Source organism: Homalodisca vitripennis, chromosome 4, assembly GCF_021130785.1.
Source record: "Homalodisca vitripennis isolate AUS2020 chromosome 4, UT_GWSS_2.1, whole genome shotgun sequence".
In the NCBI taxonomy this organism is placed as follows: domain Eukaryota; kingdom Metazoa; phylum Arthropoda; class Insecta; order Hemiptera; family Cicadellidae; genus Homalodisca; species Homalodisca vitripennis.
The window spans coordinates 15,941,846-15,969,375 of NC_060210.1; the positions used below are offsets into that span (position 1 = coordinate 15,941,846).

The 27,530-nt window shown below is 34.5% G+C and overlaps 2 protein-coding genes across 2 annotated transcripts in view; both read right to left on the bottom strand.

The window, feature by feature from the left end:
• LOC124358992 (cytochrome P450 6k1-like) overlaps positions 1 to 844 on the bottom strand; it is a 37,835-nt gene extending 36,991 nt beyond the window's left edge. The window contains exon 1 of the mRNA XM_046811292.1: positions 767 to 844. The gene's annotated coding sequence lies outside the window, so the exon portion shown is untranslated. The remainder of the gene's footprint in view (positions 1 to 766) is intronic.
• A 4,251-nt stretch (positions 845 to 5,095) lies between these two features.
• On the bottom strand, positions 5,096 to 27,114 carry LOC124358993 (probable cytochrome P450 6a13). Its single transcript, XM_046811293.1, has 9 exons — positions 26,691 to 27,114; positions 26,394 to 26,582; positions 25,021 to 25,153; positions 21,925 to 22,115; positions 19,990 to 20,111; positions 15,766 to 15,984; positions 10,462 to 10,568; positions 8,270 to 8,420; positions 5,096 to 5,309 (listed from the first exon to the last, which is right to left on the bottom strand). The coding sequence occupies exons 1-9, from the start codon at positions 26,876 to 26,878 to the stop codon at positions 5,143 to 5,145; spliced, it is 1,467 nt and encodes a 488-aa protein (XP_046667249.1). The 5' UTR covers positions 26,879 to 27,114; the 3' UTR covers positions 5,096 to 5,142.
• Between the last annotated feature and the right edge of the window lie 416 nt (positions 27,115 to 27,530).

The following is a 27,530-nucleotide window of genomic DNA, read 5'->3' on the forward strand; positions in this document are numbered from 1 at the left end:
AGAATATTTACCTCTTATAATCAATATAGACGCTCAATTAAAGTTACTTTTTCATTAATAAAATCGCACGTAGTTTTTGATAAAGCAAAACTAATAAAAATATGACCTTTATTGTTTTGAAATTATACCTAAATGGAGGATTATATTAAAAGTATTTTTTTAAATGTATATAACTTTATTAAAAACATATAAGTTAGTATGCATTAAAAAAAAAATATTTTTTTATTGCATGTTTTACACGTACTTGAGTTCAAGGATGAGATAAGTAAAACGTTGTTTTCAGTAGCTACAGTTCAACAACAACAAAATTGACTAACAATTTAAATGTTTTATAACATTTTATAACAACAAATTTAAAAATCTGTTTCCATACATTCATGTCTGTAGAGGTGGGCTGGATTTACCGTTTTGTAAAACAAGAATAATTACTATACTCTTTTTGGTGATGGTTATACCAAAATTTAAGGAAACAGGACTATTTTCCGGACACTTGCCATCGTTCAGTGACACAAAAAAAATCGACTACGTTTCGAGATCCGCTCCTGATCTGAATCTAACAAAATGTCCTGTTTCCTTCACAATCCATCCATAGTCAAAAACAAACTTATAAAATAAATAAATAATATAAATAACTTTATAAATAAAATAAAAGAATAGACCAAAAGGCTAGTTACTTTAATTACATGCATGCCGAAGCAAAATAATGCAAGTATTATTGAAAGATTCTATCAGAAAGCTAGGACTCGAATGATAGAACAAAACTCACAGTAAGCGCTGTGGGTGCCGTGGACTAGTAGATAATGCGAGTTACGGGTGCGGATATATTAAAGGCTGTGGATTGAGATGACCTTGAGCCCGCTTACACTATCATAACGGCTGGGTGCCTGCCAACCGTGGTGACTTGCAGATTAGATAAAGACCATTAAGAGGCAGATAAATCCTAGAACTTCGAACTCTAATTTGCATTGTCAATATTATGAAGTATTTATTGTTTTCTGTTTACCTGTCGAAAATCAATAGTCAACTATCTGTGTTCTTAAATTATAAACTCGGTTACAAGTAGTGTTCATGAATATGTTTAATATTTCCCTTTAAACTATAGTTGTTCATTTAATTGCCTTTTGTTTACAATACAGAAATCGTTCATTATTCTTTTATACATTTTGTGATTGTTTTTGATAATAGAAGGATGCTGAAGCAAACAGGATTTTTCGAACATTCCAAGAAAACAGCAACACTACGTTTCGAGATCTCCAATCTTATCCCTTCCTCAGGTGAATAATGATTCTAATACATACAACTTGGGTTAAAATAAGCAAATCATCCTTTTGTGTACGTTTGCGTCTATACTGATTACGTTTGAAATGTCAATAGCATGGTGGCATGAAAACACCTGTCATTTTCTTATAGAGTTGATAAAAAAGCAAACATTATTTATTTTGTACTAATAATTAATTATACTGGTGTAACTGTTTGTTTAAACTACTAATAGTGCGTTTGACATACAAACGGATTTATATAATTAAGACAGAGCAAAATATTTTATCTTTTGTATGTGAACGATCTATAGTGTGTTTGAGAACTTTTAAAATACGATTTCAGCTGGAACATGTAAAAAACAAGTTTTTAAAGTTAAAAAAATCATTCTTTCATACAAATACAGAGATATTTATGCCTAGTGTTTAAAACGCAATAACATAATTAATTATAATAAAAATTACAACGTGCATTTCAAAATAAAAAATAAATATAGCATTTATAGATAAAGCATACCTAAAAATACTTTTTTAACTTTAATGCAGGTTGAATTCAAATTATTTATTTCTGTCTAGTTGTTGAAGTATAGCTACATTTTTTTATAATTACGAAATTATACCTCTGATACTTTCTCAAAACTGTTATGTATAGCGCTGAAAGTATTTATTTTCAAAACGGAAATGGTCATATTCATTCACAACGCTATTGAGCTTCTTATAATTTTAGTACGTAACGGGCATTGTTTAATCTTATAGTTTGTATAAACGAGTACAATCTTTAAACGTCAGTAATTGTTATTTGTGGGAGATAATTTAAGGAAATAAAATATTATCAAAATCCTTCTAACCGTTTCAAAATGGCGTCTGTTTAAAACTTTTAAAGGAAAATAACAAAAAAATCCGAATAGTTAAAAAAATGCATTTGTACCAAACATTTCGTAATTTTTACACAAATTCCAACGGTACGTTTTCCAACTAAATCCGTCAACGCATAAGCGAGCACGGTCACTTTAAAGATACGAGTACGCTTGCGCAAGCCGGGAGCACTAAACATGTCCCAGTTGAGAGGTATCAGTTGTTTGTTGCTCCCGGCTTGTGCAAGCGTATCTTTAAAGTGACCGTGCTCGCTTATGCGTTGACGGATTTCGTTGGAAAAACTACTGTTGGAATTGTCATACAGATTTCAAGGCGACTCATACCACCGAGGCGCACACTTTGGGGAGCTCAGCTCTAAGCGGAGTTCGACGATGTCTGGCGGGACAAGCCGAGAGGCCGCAAGTTTATCGAGAAGGGCGTGGCCAAGTCAGAATCGTTATCATCGATTCTGTTTTCTCTAGTTGTTGATATTGTTTTGAGGGCAATGGCCCAAGACGTTTTTTTGTTCTCTTAGGACAAGAAGCTTACAAATTGCACTTAGTCCTACAAGAACCTTAGCGCTGCTTCCGGAGTGACAGGATATTCATGATGGGTAAGTTAGGGTGTAGGGGCCATCTCCTATTGAGATCCATGAGGAAGAGTTAGGGCACTAATCTCAAAGTCATGTCTCCCCGGAAGAAGGGGAGGTCAGCTCTGAACCAGCCTCTCCAGTCAAAGCAGGCAGGGGGTGGCACACCCTTGTTGAGGCTAGCAACAACCTCTGAGGTTAGGGAACAAACTCCACCAAATTCAACGGTCATCTCCCGCAGTAGACTAGACCTATCGAATTACCCTTGAACCTCAGAATCTCGACATTTGCGGTTAGTGATGTGCCGCTCCTGGACGTCCATAAGGTTGCCCAGATTTAAGTTACACCTCAGTGTTTGCTCATAACGACCCAAGACGTTAGAATTAATACCAAGAGCAAGATGATCAATTCTTTGGATTTTGATGGTGTTTGTGTTGTTTGCTAAATATGAGTGGAATGAGTTACCTCTATATAGGGTGGAGCAGGCGACATCAATACTGAGGCTTTTTCTGTCAGACTGTGTACAGTGATTTGTCTCTTGTCCTGATTGGAAACATAAGAATGCAATGGCAATGCATTTATTAAAGATTCTAGATTCACTAAGGGAGAAATCTTATGTATATTTACATGTAATGCTCATGGGAAATTGCAATACATGAGTATATACTTCAAAGCCAATCAGGACCAAAGAAGGTGGATGGGTACATTCACTATCTGAATTTTTCCAGCATCAAAATTTTGTTATTAGAGTTATTTCCGATATTTTAACGACTGCATCTATGTTACTCTACAACCTGTGTTTTGCACTCCAATGTTAGGAAATTGTCTTTATGAATGAAAATGACAACTATAGTCCCACCAAAAGTACAGTATCAGCGCTAGAATGCAAAACGTAACAAAATTAAAAAGTTCTTACTCTTGTGGTGAAGAGGGTGGACGATAATGAGGTCCAAAATTCTCTTTCAAGGTGAAAATGGGAAAATAATGTAATCCACAATTTAATACGCCTACAGCAAAACTCAATAATATTCCTTACAATCAGCTGTACATGGTGATTTTATTACACGTAGTAACCATAATACATGGGAAATCACTTTATTAAATTAAAGACTGTACTGTATAAGGCTATACAAATTTCCAAATTGCAAATCGTATTTATATTTTAGCAAAACGATATTTCGAAATAACAATATTTGTAATAAAGAATGTAGCGTCGTAGAATATTACATGACACCAGATAGGTTAAACTCAATAAAAACGCGAAAACAATAATTTTAAATAAATATTTGGAATTTTGATACAGTACAATAGTATTGAACATTTATTAGCTCAGAAATATTCTACTTCAGAATTTCTAGATCACAGATGTTACATTTGTATATGATACCATATCTTAAGTTGTTAATAATATTTTATTGTTTTAGCTTTTGTGTTTACTAAAAAAATACTGTACTACTAAAGAATTGAAAGTGCCGACCGCTAACCGGTCTCAGATATCGGATTTTGGATATGAGCAGATCCAAGTCTAGGTTTGTGACCGTTGCATTTTTTCAGTAACTTAGTCATTGTACCGTATCCACTCTTCCCCCTCTTTTGTTTAGTAAGATCCTTGCACAGGCCAATGGCCTATAATGATAGGCAGAATAAAGCTTAAAAGGGGATAGGCTAATCTTTGTTGTAATTACTTGCAAGTAATTATTGAAAAGGTAGTTTATTCTAAATTCCATGGTAAGTAGTAAAAGTGCTTGATCACAGGGAGAACCATATGAACAGAGAATACCACCACCTCGAACATTTTCACTATGGAATCAGATAATTTCACTTTCTGACATAACAACGTTCCCACCTTTTCATGTATTTGCAGTTAAAACACACATGTATTTATTACATGGCCTCAAGCATTATCCTGACTGAGGAGTCTGTTCGTCTGTAGGTTTTACTTCTTATCGTTTGTCAGTTCGTTCATTTATGAGGTATTCTACTAGGTACTCTTTGAATACCTATATCCACCGATAAGTATGTTTACTTATTACTTCTCTTTTAAAACCTTATATTTTTTCTTACAGACCACTAAAAACTTATCTATATTCATACATTTTCCCCAGTTCTGGCATTTTTTTTAAAACGTAAACAACACTTTGAAACACCTTATTTCCTAAAGAGCTTATTTCTGAATTAATGGGACTCATTCTGTCACGCAGAGGTGCTATGCACATATGTGAGGAAATATTCCCACATACATTTTAGAGTAGAGTGCATATAAGTATTTAACTTTTTTTTAAATTTTATATTTTGTTTTAATTACGGTAGTACTGAAGTAATTTTATATTATAAATGTCAAATTATGCTCCTACGATTTATAGATGTTTGTAACATAATGGAAAAAAGATGTTGATTGATATTCACACAAAACTTTATTGACACTGATCCAGAAATAAAGCATCATTCTCTTTTCTCTATCTTGATCCAGATCGGTTCTTTGGGCATCGTCAGGAAGGGCACAGTGGCAAAGGTCAGTTTATCCGGGGTCCGGGAACTGCGGAGGATCCTGTACTTGGAGACAATGCTGGAGATCAATACTTTCACTTGTGTCAGTCCAAACCTCATACCTGAAAACATATTACGATGTAGAAATAAACTAACAATGCATATACACTCTCCGGCCGAGGTAAAGGTACATGATCAAGGTCAAACCAATATGAATCTGATGTTTTCTGATTACCCACTTAATTTAATTCGAAAAAATTAAAAAAAGAACTTTTTTTGACGATGGAAGGATTGTGAAGGAATCAAGACATCCGGACATTTGCCATCGTTTAGTGATTAAAAAACTCAGTAGCACTATGTTTCGAGATCTGCAATCTGATCTCTTCGTCAGGTAAATAACTAACCTAATACATAATTACAAACTAGGTTAAAATAAATAAATCATACCAGAGCGTTGTGATACGCGTAAGTCAGGAATCACAACCATCATATTGTGTGTCAACTTCACTAACAATAAAACATGCACTTAATGTAAATAAAACACAACCCTAATTATTAAAACTTAACTAAAGAATACTCAGAATTTCTTTTAATAATTAGTATTGTATTTTGTTTATAATAACTGCATGTCTTAGAGTTAGTGAATTTGACATCTTTTTTCTACCGTGACGATCGCCATTTGCTATTAGCCTCTTGTAAGTCGCAGGTTGTTGGTTGACGAATGCAGACCCATTGTGACCTGTATTATGTAGTTCAGTTTGGATAATTAGTAATGTGTTATGTTTATATTAAGTGCATGTCTTCGATTAATGAAGGTGACACACAACATGGTGGTTGTGATTCCTGACTTATGCTTGTCACAACGCTATGGTATGATTTGTCTATTCTAACCTAGTTTGTAATTATGTATTAGGTTAGTTATTTATCTGAAGAACAGATCAGATTGCAGATCTCGAAACGAAGTGTTACTGATTTTTTTGTATCACTAAACAATGGCAAATGTCCTGATAAATTATGTTTCCTTAAAAAATAATTTGATGATACTAAAGAAATACAAGTGTATTTTTATTTACTTTATTTTCATTTGATTTATTAAACAGTTGTTTTACATAGTCTTGGCCTCACCAAGTTCAACAAAACTTGTCGGTGAGATCCACTTGAAAAAGTATGTAGAATACATTGATACAAATATTCAAATTTTAACTTTATTTTAATTTACTAAACTATAAACTCAAATTCGGCAGTTTAGGGCAGACACTAGCTTAGATATCTTGGTATGTGTGGTAAATTGATTTATCGAAACAGTACATTTAAAAAAATAAAACTGATAATAATAGTTAAAATTAAAAGCATATTTGAGTCCCTAAAAATTCCAATTAATTTTCCCCTCAGCAACGACGAATGGCAACCCTGTCATCAGGAAATCTGACAACGCCGGCTACCGGAATTCCCAAATCTCCTTATCTCTAAACAAAACCTGCCCTCAGTCAAATTCCAATACGTTTCTAGAGTGGACAGTGCGGTACTCAATCCGCTACTCGCTTTAACATGACTGAGGAGGTACGGGAACTCCGGCGCGCGGTACTGTGTGTGTCCTCCCCTTGTAGTGTTCTCGGTGTCGGTGTTTGTGTGCGTTAGTTATAGTGTGTGTCAGTATGTGTGTGTGTTTTTAAATCATCCAATTAGGTTAAATATGTATGTGCGCAACACCGTGTTGTGGTGCTCCCCGTGAGGGTTATAGCCATTCATCGCCACTAATAAAAGAGAGAGAGAGACAGAAACCACAAATAAAATTCTTAAAAAACTAATAACAATATGAAAACTAACATGTAATTCATTTATTTATAAAGCTAGAGTATCAAGGGTACAACAATAATATAGTAACTACAAGCATAAAATAGATAAACCACTAATTAATGATTTACAATAAATATTTAACATATAAATAACAATGTCAGAATAAATTATTTTCTTCTAAAACTGTGCCATCAAAGCTTTAAATATCAGTGATTAACATTATAATATAATTTAAATAGCCAACAATATAATCTATAAATAGATAGCAAGTAACAATAAATTATCAGAGAAAATAACAATGTTAAAATTAATATAACAATCCATTTAACTGCAGGCCCACGATACGCAGTGTTCAGTGTTTGTGTCAAGTCGTTCAGTGCGCTAGAGTTATTATTGTCCATAACAACCATATATAATGTTATTCTAACTTGAGGGCCACTAACTTGTAAATGTACACACTGACCACCTATCTCAAAGTGAATTAATCCAGATGTGCTTGGTTGTAAATATCTTGGTTTATGCTGTACAGAAACAAGATTTATTTGTTAGAGATTAACCTATAGGGTCCAAGTTGCTAACAACTTATAATCTGTAATCGCACAAGAACACAGTTTAAACTATTGTCTACCTCAAGTTATTCTTCATTTTTATCACCTCATTCCATTGTTCTAATTAAGCTGGCATTATGTATATGGTGCACAGAACATTGATAGATTTATGACGTTCTTCTTATTACATTTTTTCTTTTTGTTTTGTTCACAACTTCATAATTTATTAAGGGGAATTTCAAAACATCTATAACATTTTCAAGAAATTGTATTTAAAATTCATGACGAGCATCAATAATATAAATCAAAGTTGAAAATAGAGAGGGACGTTTTACGTTCATCACGAAATGCACTGTTAAGACGATATGAGTGTAAAAATTGTGCTTTTTTATATCTGTCATACCTAATGTAATGTATGTATTAGAATCGGCCTGTCCTTAAAAATGTCGGAGTCAAAAATACCACGAAGTGTATTTTCCCTTGAGTCATACAGGATCAGGAGATTAAAATAGAAGAAATACTGAGTTGGTTACAAAGGAAAAAATAAGTCTCGTCAAAGTCAGCTCTTGTGACTAGGGTGATCCATTAATATGATGCCATATTTGTCGAGGACAATACGTGTCTTTCCACTGATTCAAGAAGCCTATTCTATTGCTATAATAAGTATATTAGTTATAATGATATATCCTTTAAGTTTATCTTTTATCTTTACATCTAATATTGTGATATCCACATACCAGGACACATCCTGGGTCCTTCTCCGAACGGCACATACGTGTACGAAGGTCTCTGAGCCTTGTTCTCTTCAGAGAACCTCTCTGGATCGAACACTTCCGGATCCGGGTAGTACTGTGGGTCGTGGTGGATCGATTGTACAGGGATCACTATCTGAAGCACTCAAATTTGTTTTAAACACTGTTTTTCAACTTTATCTATAGTAAAAGTAAAACAGAACTACTTACAGAGTAACCTTTTTTTTACTTTTTTTAGCTATAGTGATTTAAATAATAAATTACTTACTTTCAACGAGTGATTAAAATCACTTGATTTTCGGCGAGTCTCTATAGACAAGGTATATTGCCATTGGCGTGCTTACGATATTTACACCCAATGTTACTAAACGATAAATGTTGACGTAATCGTTAAATGATAGCTATTAACTCAAAAATGGTACACTAACTATAGCTGAGTTTCATTTATAAGAGCGTCCAGTAGTATTATCTACATGCATGATTTTATCTAACGCTATTGTATCTTTGGCTCTATCCCAAAGATAAAGCGTTTTATATATGGCTGCTTTAATTTTGGCTCTATCCCAAAGGTACATGGTTTATCTACAGTATTGATATTGTATCTGTGGCTCTATCCCAAAGGTACATGGTTTATCTACGGTATTGATATTGTATCTGTGGCTCTATCCCAAAGGTACATGGTTTATCTACGGTATTGATATTGTATCTGTGGCTCTATCCCAAAGGTGCATGGTTTATCTACGGTATTGCTATTGTATCTGTGGAGCTATCCCAAAGGTACATGGTTTATCTACGGTATTGATATTGTATCTGTGGAGCTATCCCAAAGGTGCATGGTTTATCTACGGTATTGCTATTGTATCTGTGGAGCTATCCCAAAGGTGCATGGTTTATCTACGGTATTGCTATTGTATCTGTGGCTCTATCCCAAAGGTACATGGTTTATCTACGGTATTGATATTGTATCTGTGGGCTCTATCCCAAAGGTGCATGGTTTATCTACGGTATTGCTATTGTATCTGTGGAGCTATCCCAAAGGTACATGGTTTATCTACGGTATTGATATTGTATCTGTGGCTCTATCCCAAAGGTGCATGGTTTATCTACGGTATTGCTATTGTATCTGTGGCTCTATATACATGGTTTATCTACGGTATTGGATCTGTGGCTCTATCCCAAAGGTACATGGTCTATCTGTGGTTTATCTACGGTATTGCTATTGTATCTGTGTATCTGTGGCTCTATCCCAAAGGTACATGGTTTATCTACGGTATTGATATTGTATCTGTAGCTCTATCCCAAAGGTACATGGTTTATCTACGGTATTGATATTGTATCTGTGGCTCTATCCCAAAGGTGCATGGTTTATCTACGGTATTGCTATTGTATCTGTGGAGCTATCCCAAAGGTACATGGTTTATCTACGGTATTGATATTGTATCTGTGGCTCTATCCCAAAGGTACATGGTTTATCTACGGTATTGCTATTGTATCTGTGGCTCTATCCCAATGATAAACCGTTTTATATGGCTATTGTACCTTTCGATCCACATTACTACAAAATATATCAACAGATAACTGACACAGATAAAGCCATAAATACACAATAGTGTTCAATGAATATTAGTTTGTGGCTGCTTACTTATTACCAGGATTTTTAATATTTACAAAAGGCGGAAAATAAGTAGTAAAACTCAAACTATGAATAACAATAAAAGTAAAGATAAAACATGTATATTTGGTGTAGGCATTCTAATGACTCGAGCAACAACTATAGTAATCACAGCAATGTTATAACTTGAGCCTGGGGCCGCCTCCATGCAGTGGATAAACTAACACATAAATTATTATCCATACGAGCATACCAGAGTAATAATATGAACTAAATACAAAATAAATAAAATTATAGTAAATATATGGAGTTATGTTAGTTGGTTATCTGGTTGGGAAACAAATTGTATATATTATTCGAGCAAGTTGAACGTACCAGATTAACTGTTTAATATAATAATAAAAAACACAATACAAATAAATAGATTTTACTTTTTAGATTACTAAAGCTTAAAAATAATGAGTAAAATGTCGATAAATCAGTTTTAATAATGCAATTGAATGTATAACACAATGGTAACTCTGTATTATGCTAGAATGCGAAAAAAGAAAACTGAAATTCTTACAGAAGTTCCAAGCTCTATTTCCACACGTCTTCCTTCAATTTCAAAAGTCGTTGTTTTAGTACACTCTTTCCAGTAGCCCGGAATTGTAGGGTACTTTCTCAGCGTCTCTAAATATAAAGAATGCATAGATTAACAAATAAATTTATTAAAAAATACTAATTCAAATACTATTTATTTTTAAGCTATTTAATAAGTATATGGATAGTAGGATATGTGTGTTAAATGACTATTGGGGTAAAAAAGAAAGAAAAAGTAGAGTTAATCTGTGTAGCATAAGGATGCTTTCCAATGTCGATAACTCTTCTAGGAATTTTGGAGATATCACGCGATCGAGATGAAGATACACATCTATAGTGCAGTTAAATGAATTGGAGTGTGAGATAAGGATTATTTCCAATGTCGATAACTCTTCTAGGAATTTTGGAGATATCACGCGATCGAGATGAAGATACACATCTATAGTGCAGTTAAATGAATTGGAGTGTGAGATAAGGATTATTTCCAATAACCATTAGTGGTCTCAGGTATATCTTCAGCCATCGCACATTCCAGATACAGGTATGAAATTATATCCTTTGTTGTTCAGGGAGTTCAATACATGATACATCGAGAAGTTACGGGATATGGATAGAGAATAGGCTACTCTGATAAACACGACTGCCATTAAAGATGCTTGGGGAACATGCGATGTGTGATAAACTCATATATTGAAATCAGTTTTAGAGAACACCACCGTGTTAAACAAAAACAGTTTCCCCGTCTCATTAGACACGATGGGATGTAGTGATGCGCAGATCATGAGCGAACGGCTCACTGATCCGGGTCACGAATGATATGGGATCCGTCAGATCATGTGATGAAATGAGCCGGGTCGTTTGGTGAGCCGACTCCTGAATGAACGGACCATCGCGTCCCGTGAGCTGAGAGTCGCCAGCCAGTTTAAAATTTTTCGGTTCTCGTAGTTCTTTATGATCTGAGTGATCTGCTAGACATAGAGGAAAATGGTTTAACATCTGAATTTATTATGGACGACAGTTACACCTCGTTTAATACTATTGTATTTTACTTTAAAAGCCTTTGAACCATTAACATTTATTTTACAGTACAGGTAACATCTTTTAAGCAAATATATTTCATGGTTCACAGGACAAAATTACATCGAAATAAATTTTTAATATTAAAACACTGATGATCTGAATTAAAATAATTGATTTCATCAAGATAAAATGACTTACTAAATTCATTTTTTTATTTTTAATTGGTTCCTTCAATTATCTCATCGCGCAGACGGCAAGGCACAGTTTGAGTGAGTGACGTCAGTGATCTGAATGCTCTGAAGATTCGACTCTTGAGCCGGTTCATTTTAGTGATCTGATCCGAATGAGCCGGATCATTCCAAAGACCCATTCATTCTTCCCATCACTAATGGGATCTTGCGATCTTCGTACAGAAAGAACAGTTTTATCTGAACGCTGTTTACAGAGCTTTCTAGTGGTCAGATTAGGAACTCCTATCGACAGGATATAGCGCACTAGCGAATTCTGGCGGCTAATCCTAATAACCACATAGAGACATCTAGGTTTGGTTGTTTTTTTTAGATTAAGATTTCCCACAACTATCACCGGCCTTTATACTTGTCTCTACAAACGCGGTCCATTTTTTCGGACAGACAGATAAGTGACGCAAAATTGACAAAAACACCTCAATGATATTTGGACGAGTTTAATTAAAACGATGGCCCGGATTTACTAAGTCTGAATCTATAGATGACACGAACTATTCTGCATAATACAATGAGGGTACTTTCGTAGTCTATTATTCGAAGGCCACTATGTCCCTCTATACTATTTATTACTAGGCTATACAATTAAGTAACTACACACGTACGTATTATAAATGGAAACAGTTTCACAGTTTCAACAAAATTCAAGTTAGCAAATTCAAGCTCAGATCACGTGAGCGCTCGTAATGGTTATCTTTAACATTGGTACTACTTGTAATATATTTAAGATAAGCTACTGTAAACCTACTTATATCTCGTAACAAGTAGTGAATAGGGACACATTAGCCTTCTGATAATTCCCAAGTACCCAATTGTGAAATATACTTATTACAATTCAATATCAAAGCTTCTAATATTGGTTCACTTATGGATAAACCCAGGTAAAAATACGTACGACTGATAGTAATATAATAAATGGTGTGGATGTAAAGTTATAGTTTTACAACTAAACTGGATAAAAAGTATTGCTTTTAAAACGTTCTCCACGCTCTTTTCTCCAACACTCACCACAAATACATTTTTGTCTAATGAATATTTTCTTTGGAAGTCAGTGTAGTATTAGCTGAGACTATCAGCCATAAAACAGCTATGATGAGCGAGTAACTGCTGTTAAACAACTGTGATGAGCGAGCAGCTAGTATGAAACATCTGTGATGAGCGAGCAGCTAGTATGAAACATCTGTGATGAGCGAGCAGCTAGTATGAAACATCTGTGATGAGCGAGCAGCTAGTATGAAACATCTGTGATGAGCGAGCAGCTAGTATGAAACATCTGTGATGAGCGAGCAGCTAGTATGAAACATCTGTGATGAGCGAGCAGCTAGTATGAAACATCTGTGATGAGCGAGCAGCTAGTATGAAACATCTGTGATGAGCGAGCAGCTAGTATGAAACATCTGTGATGAGCGAGCAGCTGCTATGACACATCTGTGATGAGCGAGTAGCCGCTATGAAACATCTGTGATGAGCGAGCAGCCGTTATGAAACATCTGTGATGAGCGAGTAGCTGCTATGAAACAACTGTGATGACCGAGCAGCTGCTATGAAACATCTGTGATGAGCGAGCAGCTGCTATGAAACATCTGTGATGAGCGAGTAGCCGCTATGAAACATCTGTGATGAGCGAGCAGCCGCTATGAAACATCTGTGATGAGCGAGCAGCTGCTATGACACATGTGTGATGAGCGAGTAGCCACTATGAAACATCTGTGATGAGCGAGCAGCCGTTATGAAACATCTGTGATGAGCGAGTAGCTGCTATGAAACATCTGTGATGAGCGAGCAGCTAGTATGAAACATCTGTGATGAGCGAGCAGCTGCTATGACACATGTGTGATGAGCGAGTAGCCGCTATGAAACATCTGTGATGAGCGAGCAGCCGTTATGAAACATCTGTGATGAGCGAGTAGCTGCTATGAAACATCTGTGATGAGCGAGCAGCTAGTATGAAACATCTGTGATGAGCGAGCAGCTAGTATGAAACATCTGTGATGAGCGAGCAGCTAGTATGAAACATCTGTGATGAGCGAACAGCTAGTATGAAACATCTGTGATGAGCGAGCAGCTAGTATGAAACATCTGTGATGAGCGAGCAGCTAGTATGAAACATCTGTGATGAGCGAGCAGCTAGTATGAAACATCTGTGATGAGCGAGCAGCTGCTATGAAACATCTGTGATGAGCGAGTAGCCGCTATGAAACATCTGTGATGAGCGAGCAGCCGCTATGAAACATCTGTGATGAGCGAGTAGCTGCTATGAAACAACTGTGATGACCGAGCAGCTGCTATGAAACATCTGTGATGAGCGAGCAGCTGCTATAAAATAACTGTGATGAGCGAGTAGCCGCTATGAAACATCTGTGATGAGCGAGCAGTTGCTATAAAATAACTGTGATGAGCGAGCAGCTGCTATGAAACATCTGTGATGAGCGAGTAGCTGCTATGAAACAACTGTGATGAGCGAGCAGCTGCTATAAAACAACTGTGATGAGCGAGCAGCTGCTATGAAACATCTGTGATGAGCGAGCAGCTGCTATGAAACATCTGTGATGAGCGAGTAGCCGCTATGAAACATCTGTGATGAGCGAGCAACTGCTATAAAACAACTGTGATGAGCGAGCAGATGCTATGAAACATCTGTGATGAGCGAGCAGCTGCTATAAAACAACTGTGATGAGCGAGCAGCTGCTATGAAACATCTGTGATGAGCGAGCAGCTGCTATGAAACAACTGTGATGAGCGAGTAGCCGCTATGAAACATCTGTGATGAGCGAGCAGCTGCTATGAAACAACTGTGATGAGCGAGCAGCTGCTATGAAACATCTGTGATGAGCGAGCAGCTGCTATGAAAAACTGTGATGAGCGAGTAGCCGCTATGAAACATCTGTGATGAGCGAGCAGCTGCTATAAAATAACTGTGATGACCGAGCAGCTGCTATGAAACATCTGTGATGAGCGAGTAGCCGCTATGAAACATCTGTGATGAGCGAGCAGCTGCTATAAAATAACTGTGATGAGCGAGCAGATGCTATGAAACAACAGTGATGAGCGAGCAGCTGCTATGAAACAACTGTGATGAGTGAGTAGCTGCTATGAAACAACTGTGATGAGCGAGTAGCCGCTATAAAACAACTGTGATGAGCGAGCAGATGGTATGAAACAACTGTGATGAGTGAGTAGCTGCTATGAAACAACTGTGATGACCGAGCAGCTGCTATGAAACATCTGTGATGAGCGAGTAGCCGCTATGAAACATCTGTGATGAGCGAGCAACTGCTATAAAACAACTGTGATGAGCGAGCAGATGCTATGAAACAACTGTGATGAGCGAGCAGCTGCTATGAAACAACTGTGATGAGTGAGTAGCTGCTATGAAACAACTGTGATGACCGAGCAGCTGCTATGAAACATCTGTGATGAGCGAGTAGCCGCTATGAAACATCTGTGATGAGCGAGCAGCTGCTATAAAACAACTGTGATGAGCGAGCAGATGCTATGAAACAACTGTGATGAGTGAGTAGGTGCTATGAAACAACTGTGATGACCGAGCAGCTGCTATGAAACATCTGTGATGTGCGAGTAGCTGGTATGAAACAGCTGTGATGAGCGAGCAGCTGCTATGAAACAACTGTGATGAGCGAGCAGCTGCTATGAAACAACTGTGATGAGTGAGCAGCTGCTATGAAACAGCTGTGATGAGCGAGCAGCTGCTATGAAACAACTGTGATGAGCGAGCAGCTGCTATGAAACAACTGTGATGTTGTTAAAACAGTACAGCACACGTCAGTTGAATTTCGTGAAGCTTGTTAGTGGCAGATTGGGCGTTTTGGCGAAGCAGTCGGATTTGAATGTGATTGAGAAATTTTGAATTCGTTTGTATTAGTTGGGTAACGTCAGTCAGAGTGGCTGCTACGAATACAACTGTGATTAACATACTGTAGCCCTGTTATATACGGAGACATAATTGTAAAGTGCTGATAAAATTATTAGCTTACACATTGAGCTAAAATCGAAAAACATACCTTTTATGACTTTGTCAAGGTACGGCAAGTCGGAAATAATGTCGTACTCGAGTTCTTTTTTATCCTGCAAGGCGAGGCTGAGTTCTGAATGCAGTGTGTCTTGTATTTGAGGGTTGACCGCTAGCTCGAACATCGCCATACTGGCCATTACTGACGAGGCCAGGGCTCCTTCCAGGAAAAACGTCATCGAGTAGAACATCATCTCATCCAAGTTACTTCCTGAGAAAAGTTTAAGAAATTCATTTATCATCCAGAAACAGTGAAATCATGCTGAAATTCACATTGATTTTGTTTCTAGAAAGACCATACGAAAGAAAAAGCTTTGTGTAAAACAGGACCTTTCAGCATTATGTTCACAGATAAATGGCAGCAACATATGTTAACTGTAGTATTCTGTTGAAATGTAGAAGATGGAGCTTCTATTGGCTGCGATTAACTTAATTACATTTAAAACACACAAAACCAATACTTTAAAATCTTTTATTTGTGTGAGGCCTTTCGGTAGCTAGGCTATCTTCATCAGACACATCACAAAAGTAAATACAAAAATTAAATTTGATTTTAATAATAGTTAAATATATGCGATTTTAATATTAATTTATCCTGTGTGGCGTAGTGTGTTAAATAGATGAAATCATTACTGGAATTATGCTATATAAATTGCTATATTCAACTAAATCCGTTTTATATAAATTAAAAACAGCAAATTTTTTAATACGTTGAAGTTATTTTTTAAATCTTTCTTGTGATAGAAGAGTGTTTAATAATCTATAAATCAATTACGGAAATACTGTTCGTTTTTGTGCTGGTGCATGATTTGATTCATTTATTATAAAACGATCAGTGTGGGTTAATTTACGATATATATATCGAACTCCAATCACCTTGAAATTGTGTTTTTGATTACTAATATATCTAAAAAGGAAAACGAGTTGTTGGATTCAATTTCATGAGTAAATTTAATGTTGGAGTAAAATGAATTTAGTTGATTTAAAAAGTTATTAAGCTTTTAATTTTTGTTGAACACATAATATAAATAACACATTAATATATCGTCAACATAACGAATCCAAATTCTAGGAAAGTTTGATAGAGATTCTTTAACTAAAAGTTCGAAGTGACTCAGAAAAATATTTGCAATGAACGAAGTATTTCCCATTGCTGTTCCATTAGTTTGAAAATAAAATAGGGTTTTTAAATTGAAAACAGTTATGATTCCTACATAGTTTAATTAGAAGTATGGCTCTTCAACTTCTTTGCTTGTTAAATTGTATAAACTGAAGCCAATCTTGTATTAAAAGAACCGTATTATTCATAAGTACGTTAGGGTATAGAGAAGTAACATCAATAGATACTAAATATTCACCATCTTCAATTTAAATACTATTTAATAAATTTAAAAAATCATATATGTTTTATTGCCGATGACGGAAATTGTATTAGCTCTTTAAGTCTGGTTTGCAACTATTTAGACAGTAAATATGTTGGAGAGTTTATTAATGAAACTATAGGCCTCATTTCCTTTCCAGGTTTGTGAACTTTCGTTAAACAGTCTAATCTAGATAGAATGGGGTTTGATAATATAAGCTTCTATATATTTAACTATTGATTACTATTTTACATTTTTCATAGACTCTGAAGTTGAATGGATTCATTTTGAAAGTTGATTTTTTAAAGTTTGTTGGGTCCTTTACTTAACATAATGTTTACTCTGTCACAATAATAATCTTGATTCAAGATCACTAATGAATTTCCTTTGTCTGATTTTTAAATAAATACAGATGCATTACAAAACAAAAATGTTTTTTTATTTAAAATCAGACAAAAGAAAACGAGCAGTCTTCCATTCAATGGTTTGCAGATTACTAAACATTCCTCCATCACAAGAAAGATTTAAAAAAGAACTCCAGAATAAAAAGATGTTGCTGTTTTTAATGGATATAAAACGGATTTAATTGTATATATGTATAAAAAACCTACAAAGAAACTTGACAAAGAGTCGAAGACGTATGTCAATAATGCTTTTAGGGATGTGTTAAAAATTACTCCTGAGTACGTGGTATTTTTATTAAACAATCAAGTTTTTGTCGAGGCAATACTGTATAACCTTTATGCCTTGTATTGTATGGATGTGGCTTATTATATAATATCAACAGTTGTGTTGTTGTTTAATATGCAGAATACCTTCTAATATATATAGTATATATGCCATAAATTGTTAAAATTTGAATGTTTAAAAAATGTTGTTTTACTGAGTCATCTTTTTTTACATTCAGCATTATTCTTATGGATAATTTTCCAGAATGAGAATCCTATTAAGATTTTGAGAAGTACTTTCATGGGTACATACACCACAAGAGATATGAGATTTGACATGAACATAAAAAATAGTTTTATGAACAGGTATGTAAAAAATATGACATGACGTGTCTTAGAGCATATAGCCCAGAATTCATTCTACGTATGATATGGTAAATTTGTATATACCAACTAAGGTTAAATATCAAGGTTTAAACACAAAAATGTTGGTATTGTATAGTTACTCAATACTGCTATTATCTATGAAAATTTGAGGTTGAAGTGTATTTCTATTTTGTTTTGTTAAAAAGCACATAACGTTTGTTTTGTTTTACAATTGCGTATAATGAGCTGCTTGAACTCCATATATAGTCTTTGCTGATGCTATGAGGCTCGAGTCATCGGCATAAAGACTAAATAAAATATGTTATGTACAATCTCAGGAATACCTTCAATAATACAGGTGAACAATAAGAGAACAACTTTTGAAAATGTCAACGGTCGTTCAATATTCAATCAGGGAATAATTTTAACTCAGCCAATAACCATCATGAAGCAAATCTGAAATTGTGTTGGAATCTTAGTTTATATAAAGAAGGTTTGTTTTATACGTTTCTTGACAATTCTTAAGGTTATCAAATTGGACCATACAAAGTTTTGAGAAATATTAATATAGAGTGTCCCGTAACTCTCTGGACAAAAGTATACCACGTTATTGCTCAGGTTAGTACAAGCATATTTCACCATATGAGCATGGGTCTCCGATGCTTAGTATCCCATCTGGCTGTCTGTATGTGTTTTTTTAAACAAAAAAGTCTTATAAACTAGCAGGTTCAACTATACTAATGTTTATAATAACAATGCTAATTGCTGAAAAAATTATCATAAAATTAGCTTTAGTATTTTCAAAGTGGCCGCTATTAAAACTTTTAAACTTTGAATATCTTAAAAACTACTATGTTTCTCAAGAATTGTAAGGATAAAATGTTTTAGAGAATATTATCACAAATGTAATGATATCAAAATTATTTAAATCGAATAATAAATAATTTATGTAGAGCAGATTTACTGTGACAGGACATGACCCACATTTAGAGCTGCCGTTTATTTAGTTTTTGTATTTTTAGCTATTCGCTGAGAACCTCAATGTGGGCCATGTTTAGTCACAATTTGGCCAAATTTACTATAATTTATTGGTTTTCGAGATATTAATTCTTTTATAAAAAGCACATACAGACAGACAGATCAGAGACCCATGTTCATATGTTGAAATATGTTTGTTTTGACCAGAGCAATAACGTGGCATACCTTTGTCCAGAGAGTTACGGGACACCCTGTATATAGTAACCAATGCAGCAGTCGAGTGAGTTGCAAGCATTTATAACTGGTTGTAACCAAAATTATAACGGTTATATTTTTCTACGCAATGGATGTGTATATAAGTTTTGTCCATACATGTTTTAGTATGGTAGCTTGTTATATGGATATGTGAAATACTACATTTGTGTTTCAATCTCAAGAACTTTATAATCCACTTAAATACTTACAAATATGTAGGCTAAGTAGGTGAAACCTAGTAAAGATTCAAGATAGCGGGGTACAAAGTATTTGAGAATATTATAGTAAGATGGCAACCATTAATTATTAATCGCAGCAGTTACTTAAAAATAAAACTAAAAATATTGAATGTCATATTTCCAGATGACACCCACACATGAATCCTACATTTCTTCTAATTGTGTCGAAATGGATACTTTTTTAAGAAATATTTAACTGCACTATTGTACATGGAAATACACAATTCTCTTTGTGAAGAATATAATGTGTACCTAGTAGCTTTCTTGAGAAAATGTACCTTATTCACATTACAGAGTTAGCTACTTTCATGCGTTTGGACTTGTGAAAAGATAATGCAAATAAGCCTACCTGTATCTTTTTTCATGAAATACTGGAACAGATCGTTTCTCGTCATATTGTGTTCCAATCGATACTTCATTATTTCCTTCACCATGTTTTCCACGAAGTCGGTAACTGTAGGTGGAACAAACCTGCAAAAATGATGATTTATTATGTTAACTCGCTTTTATATTCTTAAATATGTACGGATATGAACAACACATAATAATAATCTAGATATGGGGGAAGGGTTGATTCAATGCGAATATTGAGTTCAACTACACTCCATCTTCCGCTTAGTGCAGTGTCTAAAATCTGATCTGTCACAGACTTGACTCCTGGAACTTAGCGTCCGTTAGAAGAGATCTAAAAATAGTTAGTGATAAAAAAGATTAAAACGAACCTTTTTATTGGTCGACATCAGAGAATACAAAATAAAAGTTAATATAGATGAAGAGGCTTTCAGATTTCTGTGACATGGAGTTGAACTCATTACTCGTATATAACAATATTAAAAAATGAAAATTAAAAAAAATTTATTATTTGTGTGTATTCGGAACTGTAAAGTATATCACTAATATGTCTACTGTGAGAAAAATTTGAAATAGATATGCAACTCTAAATTGTAGTGAAAGAAAGTTGATGAGAAAGTATGTTTGGTCAGAAGTAATACTGTTAAGTTCTTTAAATTAATGAACGTGAAAAGTATTAACTTTAACGTAAAATTTGTCCGTATACCCATCCCCCACATGATAGTTGGATGATTAAAAGGGTCAGTAAGAATTATGCAGGGGTGAAACAAAAGAGTTTGTTAAGAATTGGGTGGATTAAAAGGATCAGTTGGGTTTCGGGTGAAATAAAAGGGTTTGTTGGGAATTGGGTGGATTAAAAGGATCAGTTGGGATTCGGGGTAAATAAAAGGGTATGCTAGGAATTGAGTGGATTAAAAGGAACAGTTACGATTTGGGTGAAATGAAAGGGTTTGTTACGAATTGGGTGGATTAGAAGGATCAGTTGGGATTCGGGTGAAATAAAAGGGTTTGCAAGGAATTGGGTGGATTAAAAGGATCAGGTGGGATTCGGGCTAAATAAAAGGGTTTGTTAGGAATTTGGTGGATTAAAAGGATCAGTTGGGATTTGGGTGAAATGAAAGGGTTTTTTGCGAATTGGGTGGATTGAAAGGAAAGGATCAGTTGGGTTTCGGGTGAAATAAAAGAGTTTGTAAGGAATTGGGTGGAGTAAAAGGATCAGTTGGGATTCGGGCTAAATAATAGGGTTTGTTAGGAATTGGGTGGATTAAAAGGATCAGTTGGGATTCGGGGTAAATAAAAGGGTATGCTAGGAATTGAGTGGATTAAAAGGAACAGTTACGATTTGGGTGAAATAAAAGGGTTTGTTAGGGATTGGGTGGATTAAAAGGATCAGTTGGGATTCGGGCTAAATAATAGGGTTTGTTAGAAATTGGGTGGATTAAAAGGATCAGTTGGGATTCGGGTGAAATGAAAGGGTCGGTTTGGAGTTGGGCAAACACTTGCCCCTTGATGTTAACCCTTTTCTATCATATTATTATTCCGATCTTCAGCTAACATTACTCATTACTCATTACTCATTAAGAAGTTAAATTGAATGAGTTAAATGAACGATACATACCTCAATCCAGTGTTGAAAAAAAACCTTTTGTATTAAGAAGGTCTTAAGAACATCAGGTCATTACAAAGTCTTACTCCTGAAGGCCTCTAATTGGCACAGTTTTTAACAGACTTTGAGTAGTTTACAAGTAATAAAGTTTTACGAAAAGACGGAAAACTATAAGTTTTAGAACATGTACAATAACGTCCGAAATATTTTTTAATACATGGTGTGTTAGGATTTAAAACTATTATGCTCAAAAAGCTGAATTGTATGTTCACAATAATTTGTATAGCCAAGAAGTTAAATTGAATGAGTTAAATGAACGATACATACCTCAATCCAAACAAGTTTCGCACTCTGGGCATGAAAAAGATAATTACAAATTTCCAGTGATATAATCTTTTCAACATTATTTCGTTGATCTTGCGGAATGGTGCCTCGGAGTTTGCGAAGCAGCTGTTGCTGATTCCGAACACAGCGTTCGAAATGATGTCCAAATTGAACAGCTTTGCCGTAAGAGCCGCCTTGAGAAATAAAATACTGTCGGTTTATTTGTAAAAAATCACTATATATGAATTAACTACAAATATTAGATAGCTCATTTATTCATGGAGCATTCATTAAGCTTATAACTTAGTAAGTTCTGTGAGTGGAGGGTTGATAGTTGGTTTTTATTTATATTAGATATTAAAATCGTTTTAGCGAAAGTAGTTATTTTGATATTAATAAGTAAAATTACTTACACTAGAATACATTCATTATATAAAAAGTAATATACTCAATTTTTAGTCGTTAATTTTTATAATATTGTATACATACTGTTAGGTTTATGTTATCTTCACTGTCAATAAATAATATGTCTAAAATTATTTAATAATTTTATTTTACACGCATATTATCAGGTAAATATTAAGATAGGTTTTTTTTTAATTTGTTAGTCTTAAAAATAAAGTATTTTTCAAGAGATATGTCTTTATTTTTACTATAATTTTTTAATTTCTATAATTTCCTTAACTTCCAATAAGCTATGTCAAATAATTTAAAATTAGATATTAGTGTTTTGATCTTCAAAATAACACTGATAATTTGAATTTCATTCAAACCAATATGAGAAGTATGCGGAAACATTGTGATAGATTTATTGCGGAACTAAATAACAAAAATGGGGAAATACATTTTATAATAATTAGTGAAATTTGGATAGGATCTGACGAAATTTAATTTAAATATGATATGTCGTTTGCTCAGTGCAATGATACATACAGATTGGGCGGTGTTATCTGTTATGTAGACAATAGTACAGATTGTAGTAGATTAGAAATAGATATGACTTCAGCCGATGCCTTATTGTTAAATATTTCAGTCGATAATATTTAACAGTAATAACACATCTGGTGGACCGATGCTTCTAGGTGTCGAACGAGGCGTCTCATCTCTTGTGAATTACATTACTGTATTCTCAACCCAAAAATTATAATTAATGATAAACATAATTTTAAATTGTTTTGTCTGTACAGGCTCTAATACACTTCAGAAAATTTGTTTATTAGAGCGTTAGCTGAAATTATTAAACATAGCATAGTAATGTGATATATAAGGAGACATAAATATAAATATTCATGACAGTAAAACAAATTGTGAATGGTTACCAAAATTTATAATAATTGTTTCCTATCATTAATAAACACTCTACTAGAATTTTCTTTGTTACGTCTAAAACTGGTATAGATAACATTTTTATTAGAAGCGAAGCAAAAACATAAATTCATCTAAAATTGCAGTTTTGTTCATTATATTACATACCATTGTATTTTGGGCCTTGTTTACAACAATGTGTACAACCAATCCCTAATGTAAATTTACTTCAACTAACAAGTCACATAAGTCGGTAATTGGGACATGGTCTACAATGAAAATAATGTACATTTAATGATATTATTTGTATGATTGTGGCTTTGAGTTGTAAAAAGGTACGCTGGGAAAATAAATAAAAAAATCCACATAATTGAGCCCATGGATAACTCTTGATATTTTGAATGATATTAATAGGCGTAAGAATCATTAAAAAATTTAGTAAACGAAGATTGTAAGTCAAAGTATTTAAAAACTATTTCATTAAATTTTATAACGATTTAAATAAAAAAAAATAATTAAAAATAAAATTTTAAAAGACTAACAATGACGCATCTCGGCAGTGGTAAGTAAGAAATAGTTTGACAGGTCAAGTCTCAGACAAGTATTGACAGAATTGAATTGACAAATGGTACAATTGTAACTGATCCATGCTTTATCGCGGGGAGGTAAATGATTATCTTATCTCTGTACAGTCTGACCTTCCTAGTACAGTCCCGACTGCCAACCTACTTTCCATGCGCACTTCCTAACAATACTCTTTATTGCGCCAACTACAAAGGCCGAAATAAAGCCAGTTGTGAGAATTCTAAAATGTAAAACTCCTACTGGATATGATATTTTCCTGAAACTATCATTCCAAATACTCGTTCTGCGCCAGTGACACTAGTGCTCTCTGGTGCTGTCAAGGTTAAGTGCACGTACGCCAACTATCTGTATAGAACTATCTTTAATTTGTGATTCTTTTGATCCTTCAATTCGGTTTGCTTCAAAACGTGTCAAAATGGCTGCAGCGGTTAATTCTTCTGCCCTCAACATTCGATATTGTAGACGGAGGCTTCCCGCCGAAATAAAGCCAAACAATAATAATATATTCCAGAATGTACAAGTAGAGTGGGTATAGTTTTTGGAACTATTGTTTAATGTAATAAATTTGCAAATGTAAATAGTTTCAGAACACAATTTTTCCGTTATATAACGTATTTTTAGACAAAACAATAAAAAAAAAGATTTTTTGTGTTTGCAGAAACTTTTATCCTCAAAATCCAGTAATATTCGAAGAAAGTCCAAGATATGGCAACATTACCTTCAATTAGGTGGATTTCAGGAAAATTCAGTGCAAATATACTTAATTTAACAAAAACCATTAAAGCAGCTATGGTTGAAAGGGCTGATTCAATGTGAATGTTGAATTTTGTTCCAGTTCACCTCCCTCTTAAGAGCAGCATCTGAAATCTGATGCTGTTGTAGACTCCTGAAATCTGGAGTCATTTTCGCATTTTCAGATGCTGTATGTAAGAGGAACTAGACTAATTCAACATTCAGTTCAACCGATGCTTAATATTACATTTTTCGATGAATGACTAACACACAGCATTAAACCACAATTTGGAAATAATTTCAGACGTTTATTTAAAATGTAATTACACTATTTTACTTACGATTAGATTTTTCACAGAGATCATATGTTTTTAAAGTATGTAATTTAATTATCGTTTTGATTGTTTCATAAACATTGGATTTTATAATAGGCTTTCATATATTAAAATTCAATTTAAAAATATGAATTTTTCTTACGTCCAAATCAGCGTCCAAATGGTTATCAAGGTAAGAATACAGGCGAGGTACAATTTCCTTTATCAGCGGAAATATCTCCTTCATCCTTACTGACGTCATACTAGCCGACAACTTCACTCTATTACTTTTCCACCTGCGTTAAACAGTTCATGTTAATAACTATAAACCAGTTCATCCAGTGGGCATTACTATAATTGGATATTAAATATAGTTATTTAGGCCTATTTATGTATTTTTATTATTCAAAAATCTACTTTAAAGCACTAAAAAACTATGATTTCTAGACAACAATTATTAGCCTCTCTAAAATATCGACTGCATAAACTTTTTTGTAATTAGGTAAAATGATTTAATTAAAATTTTTCAGGAGACACTACAGCACCAACAGAGAAGAGGTACATTTAAAGCCAGGGGCAGCGATGAAAAACATTTCCACTTCGTATTAAAACATGTGTCATAGTGAAACGAGCACATATTCTTTGTTTAAAGTTCGTTATTGAAGATAGAAAGCTTGATAGGATAACAGGATTTCGGACATTTTCCATCGTTATATATTACAAAAGGTATAAAAGAACATTTCGAGGATTGTAATCTATCCTCTTCGTCAGATGGGGGCGGCATTAGTAGATACAAAAATAAAGAACAGTAAGAAGAAAAGAAAGGAAAAGAAGGAGTTCAAATATATCCAAAAGCTGCTTGGAGTCTAGTCCAGGCGTTGTCACTGCAGGTGTGTATCCCATTATCCCACTTTAAACCTGTGCTGGTGTTCCTCGTGACTTGTGGTCGGGACTTCTGGGCAGTGACAACGCCTGGACTAGACTCCATGCGGCCTTTTGAAGTTGTTTGAATCCTGTTCTTTCCCTTCTTTTTTCTTTTTGTTCTTTATTTGTGTATGCACTAATACCTCACGCACATGGCGAAGGTGATGGATTCCAATCCTCGAAACGTTGTGTTATACCTTTCGTAACATATAATCATGGCAAAAGTCCGAAATCCTGTTATCATATCGAACGCATATGAATTTAAAAAAGAAATACAAAATTTTAAAGAAATTTAAAAATATTATTGCACTAACGTGCTTCTAGGGCAATACCCTAGGATCGGAGAACAATTTCAGTTGTATTATCACGCAAATTGGTTTTTTAAATAGGGTTGAAAAGCGTTAAATATCTTAACAGATTATTTGTTTTGCAAGCACTTGTAAGTGAAAATCAGTCAAGCAAGAAATAGTTATATGATCGACAGACTACGAGATAAATGGACTTCCGGAAAAAGATGCGCAGAATTACACTAAAATTCCGGAAGTTCTATTGAAATATCGAGATTTTTATCAAATTTGCCACAACAATGTTTAAAATATAAATATAGCTCACTCTTCTCCTCTGAGAATGAACGGGTGCTCGTATAAGTGAGGTTCAAGTGTCCTGGAGACGGTGAACTCATTGTCATGGAAGCTGGAGAAGTCGCTGACTAGGACTTTTCGGATCAGATCTGGACTCCGGAGGAGCAAATGGGGAGACAGGAAGTTATAGAATCCCACTGCGTCACGTTCTGGATAGTTCCTATAATGATCGTTCGTTATTCGTGGAATTTAGATAAAGTTTACTTTTTTATCTTAGGGATGATAACAAATTTGGTTCTCACAAAGAAGATGTCTTGAGGTGACTTACCTGTACATGTTATCGAATATAATGCCTATATTGATCTTCATGAGAAGGATGGGCAACATGTTGCCGAAGCCTAAAACAGTCGGCGGCTGTGGTAGCCCCCGTCTAGTCCAGTAGTTGTAGTTGTGTTTCAGTCTCATGTATACCACACTAAGGACTACCAAAAGCACCAACAGCGTTATATGAAACATGCCTGGCAACCGAAAAGAACCTTATCAGTTTTCTGTAATGGACCGCCACTGTGATCTGTGAAAAATATAAAGCTTTTAGCAGACTTGAAATTAAAAGTCTTTCCTTGTTTTAGATCCATCTAAAAGTAAGTACTTCAAACATTTAAACACTCGTTCATTTTCCAATATGGTGGTCAACTTTTTTTCTGATGGATTATTCTATATTTTATGGCCGAAAGTTTTAAACTATTACTCTAATATCTTAAATTTGAGAATCCCTCCAAGGACCCATCATCAATATTTCTGACGACTCGGACTTTCATTAAACATCATCATCAAACATTTTGATAATAAAAATCTGTGTCTTTAAAATCATTTTACCGACGCCAATATCAATCTTATCGGATTATAATCTATACCGTTCGAAAGCCCACGAGTTTTTCTTTATGTTTAGCGGTCTTTCGATTTCTCATAATCAGTATGAAACATTAGTCTAAATGATTTTCATCAGCTGTTGTTTCCAGCGAAATGTGTTTGCATTGTTTGTTGTTGCTCAGATACAAATGTGGGAATTTCGTTGTTTACAGTCTATTTTTTCTTGTTTTAATTTCAATTCAATTTCAGTGGTTAGGTAGTTACTAATATTGTGAGAAATAATATTATTACATGTAAA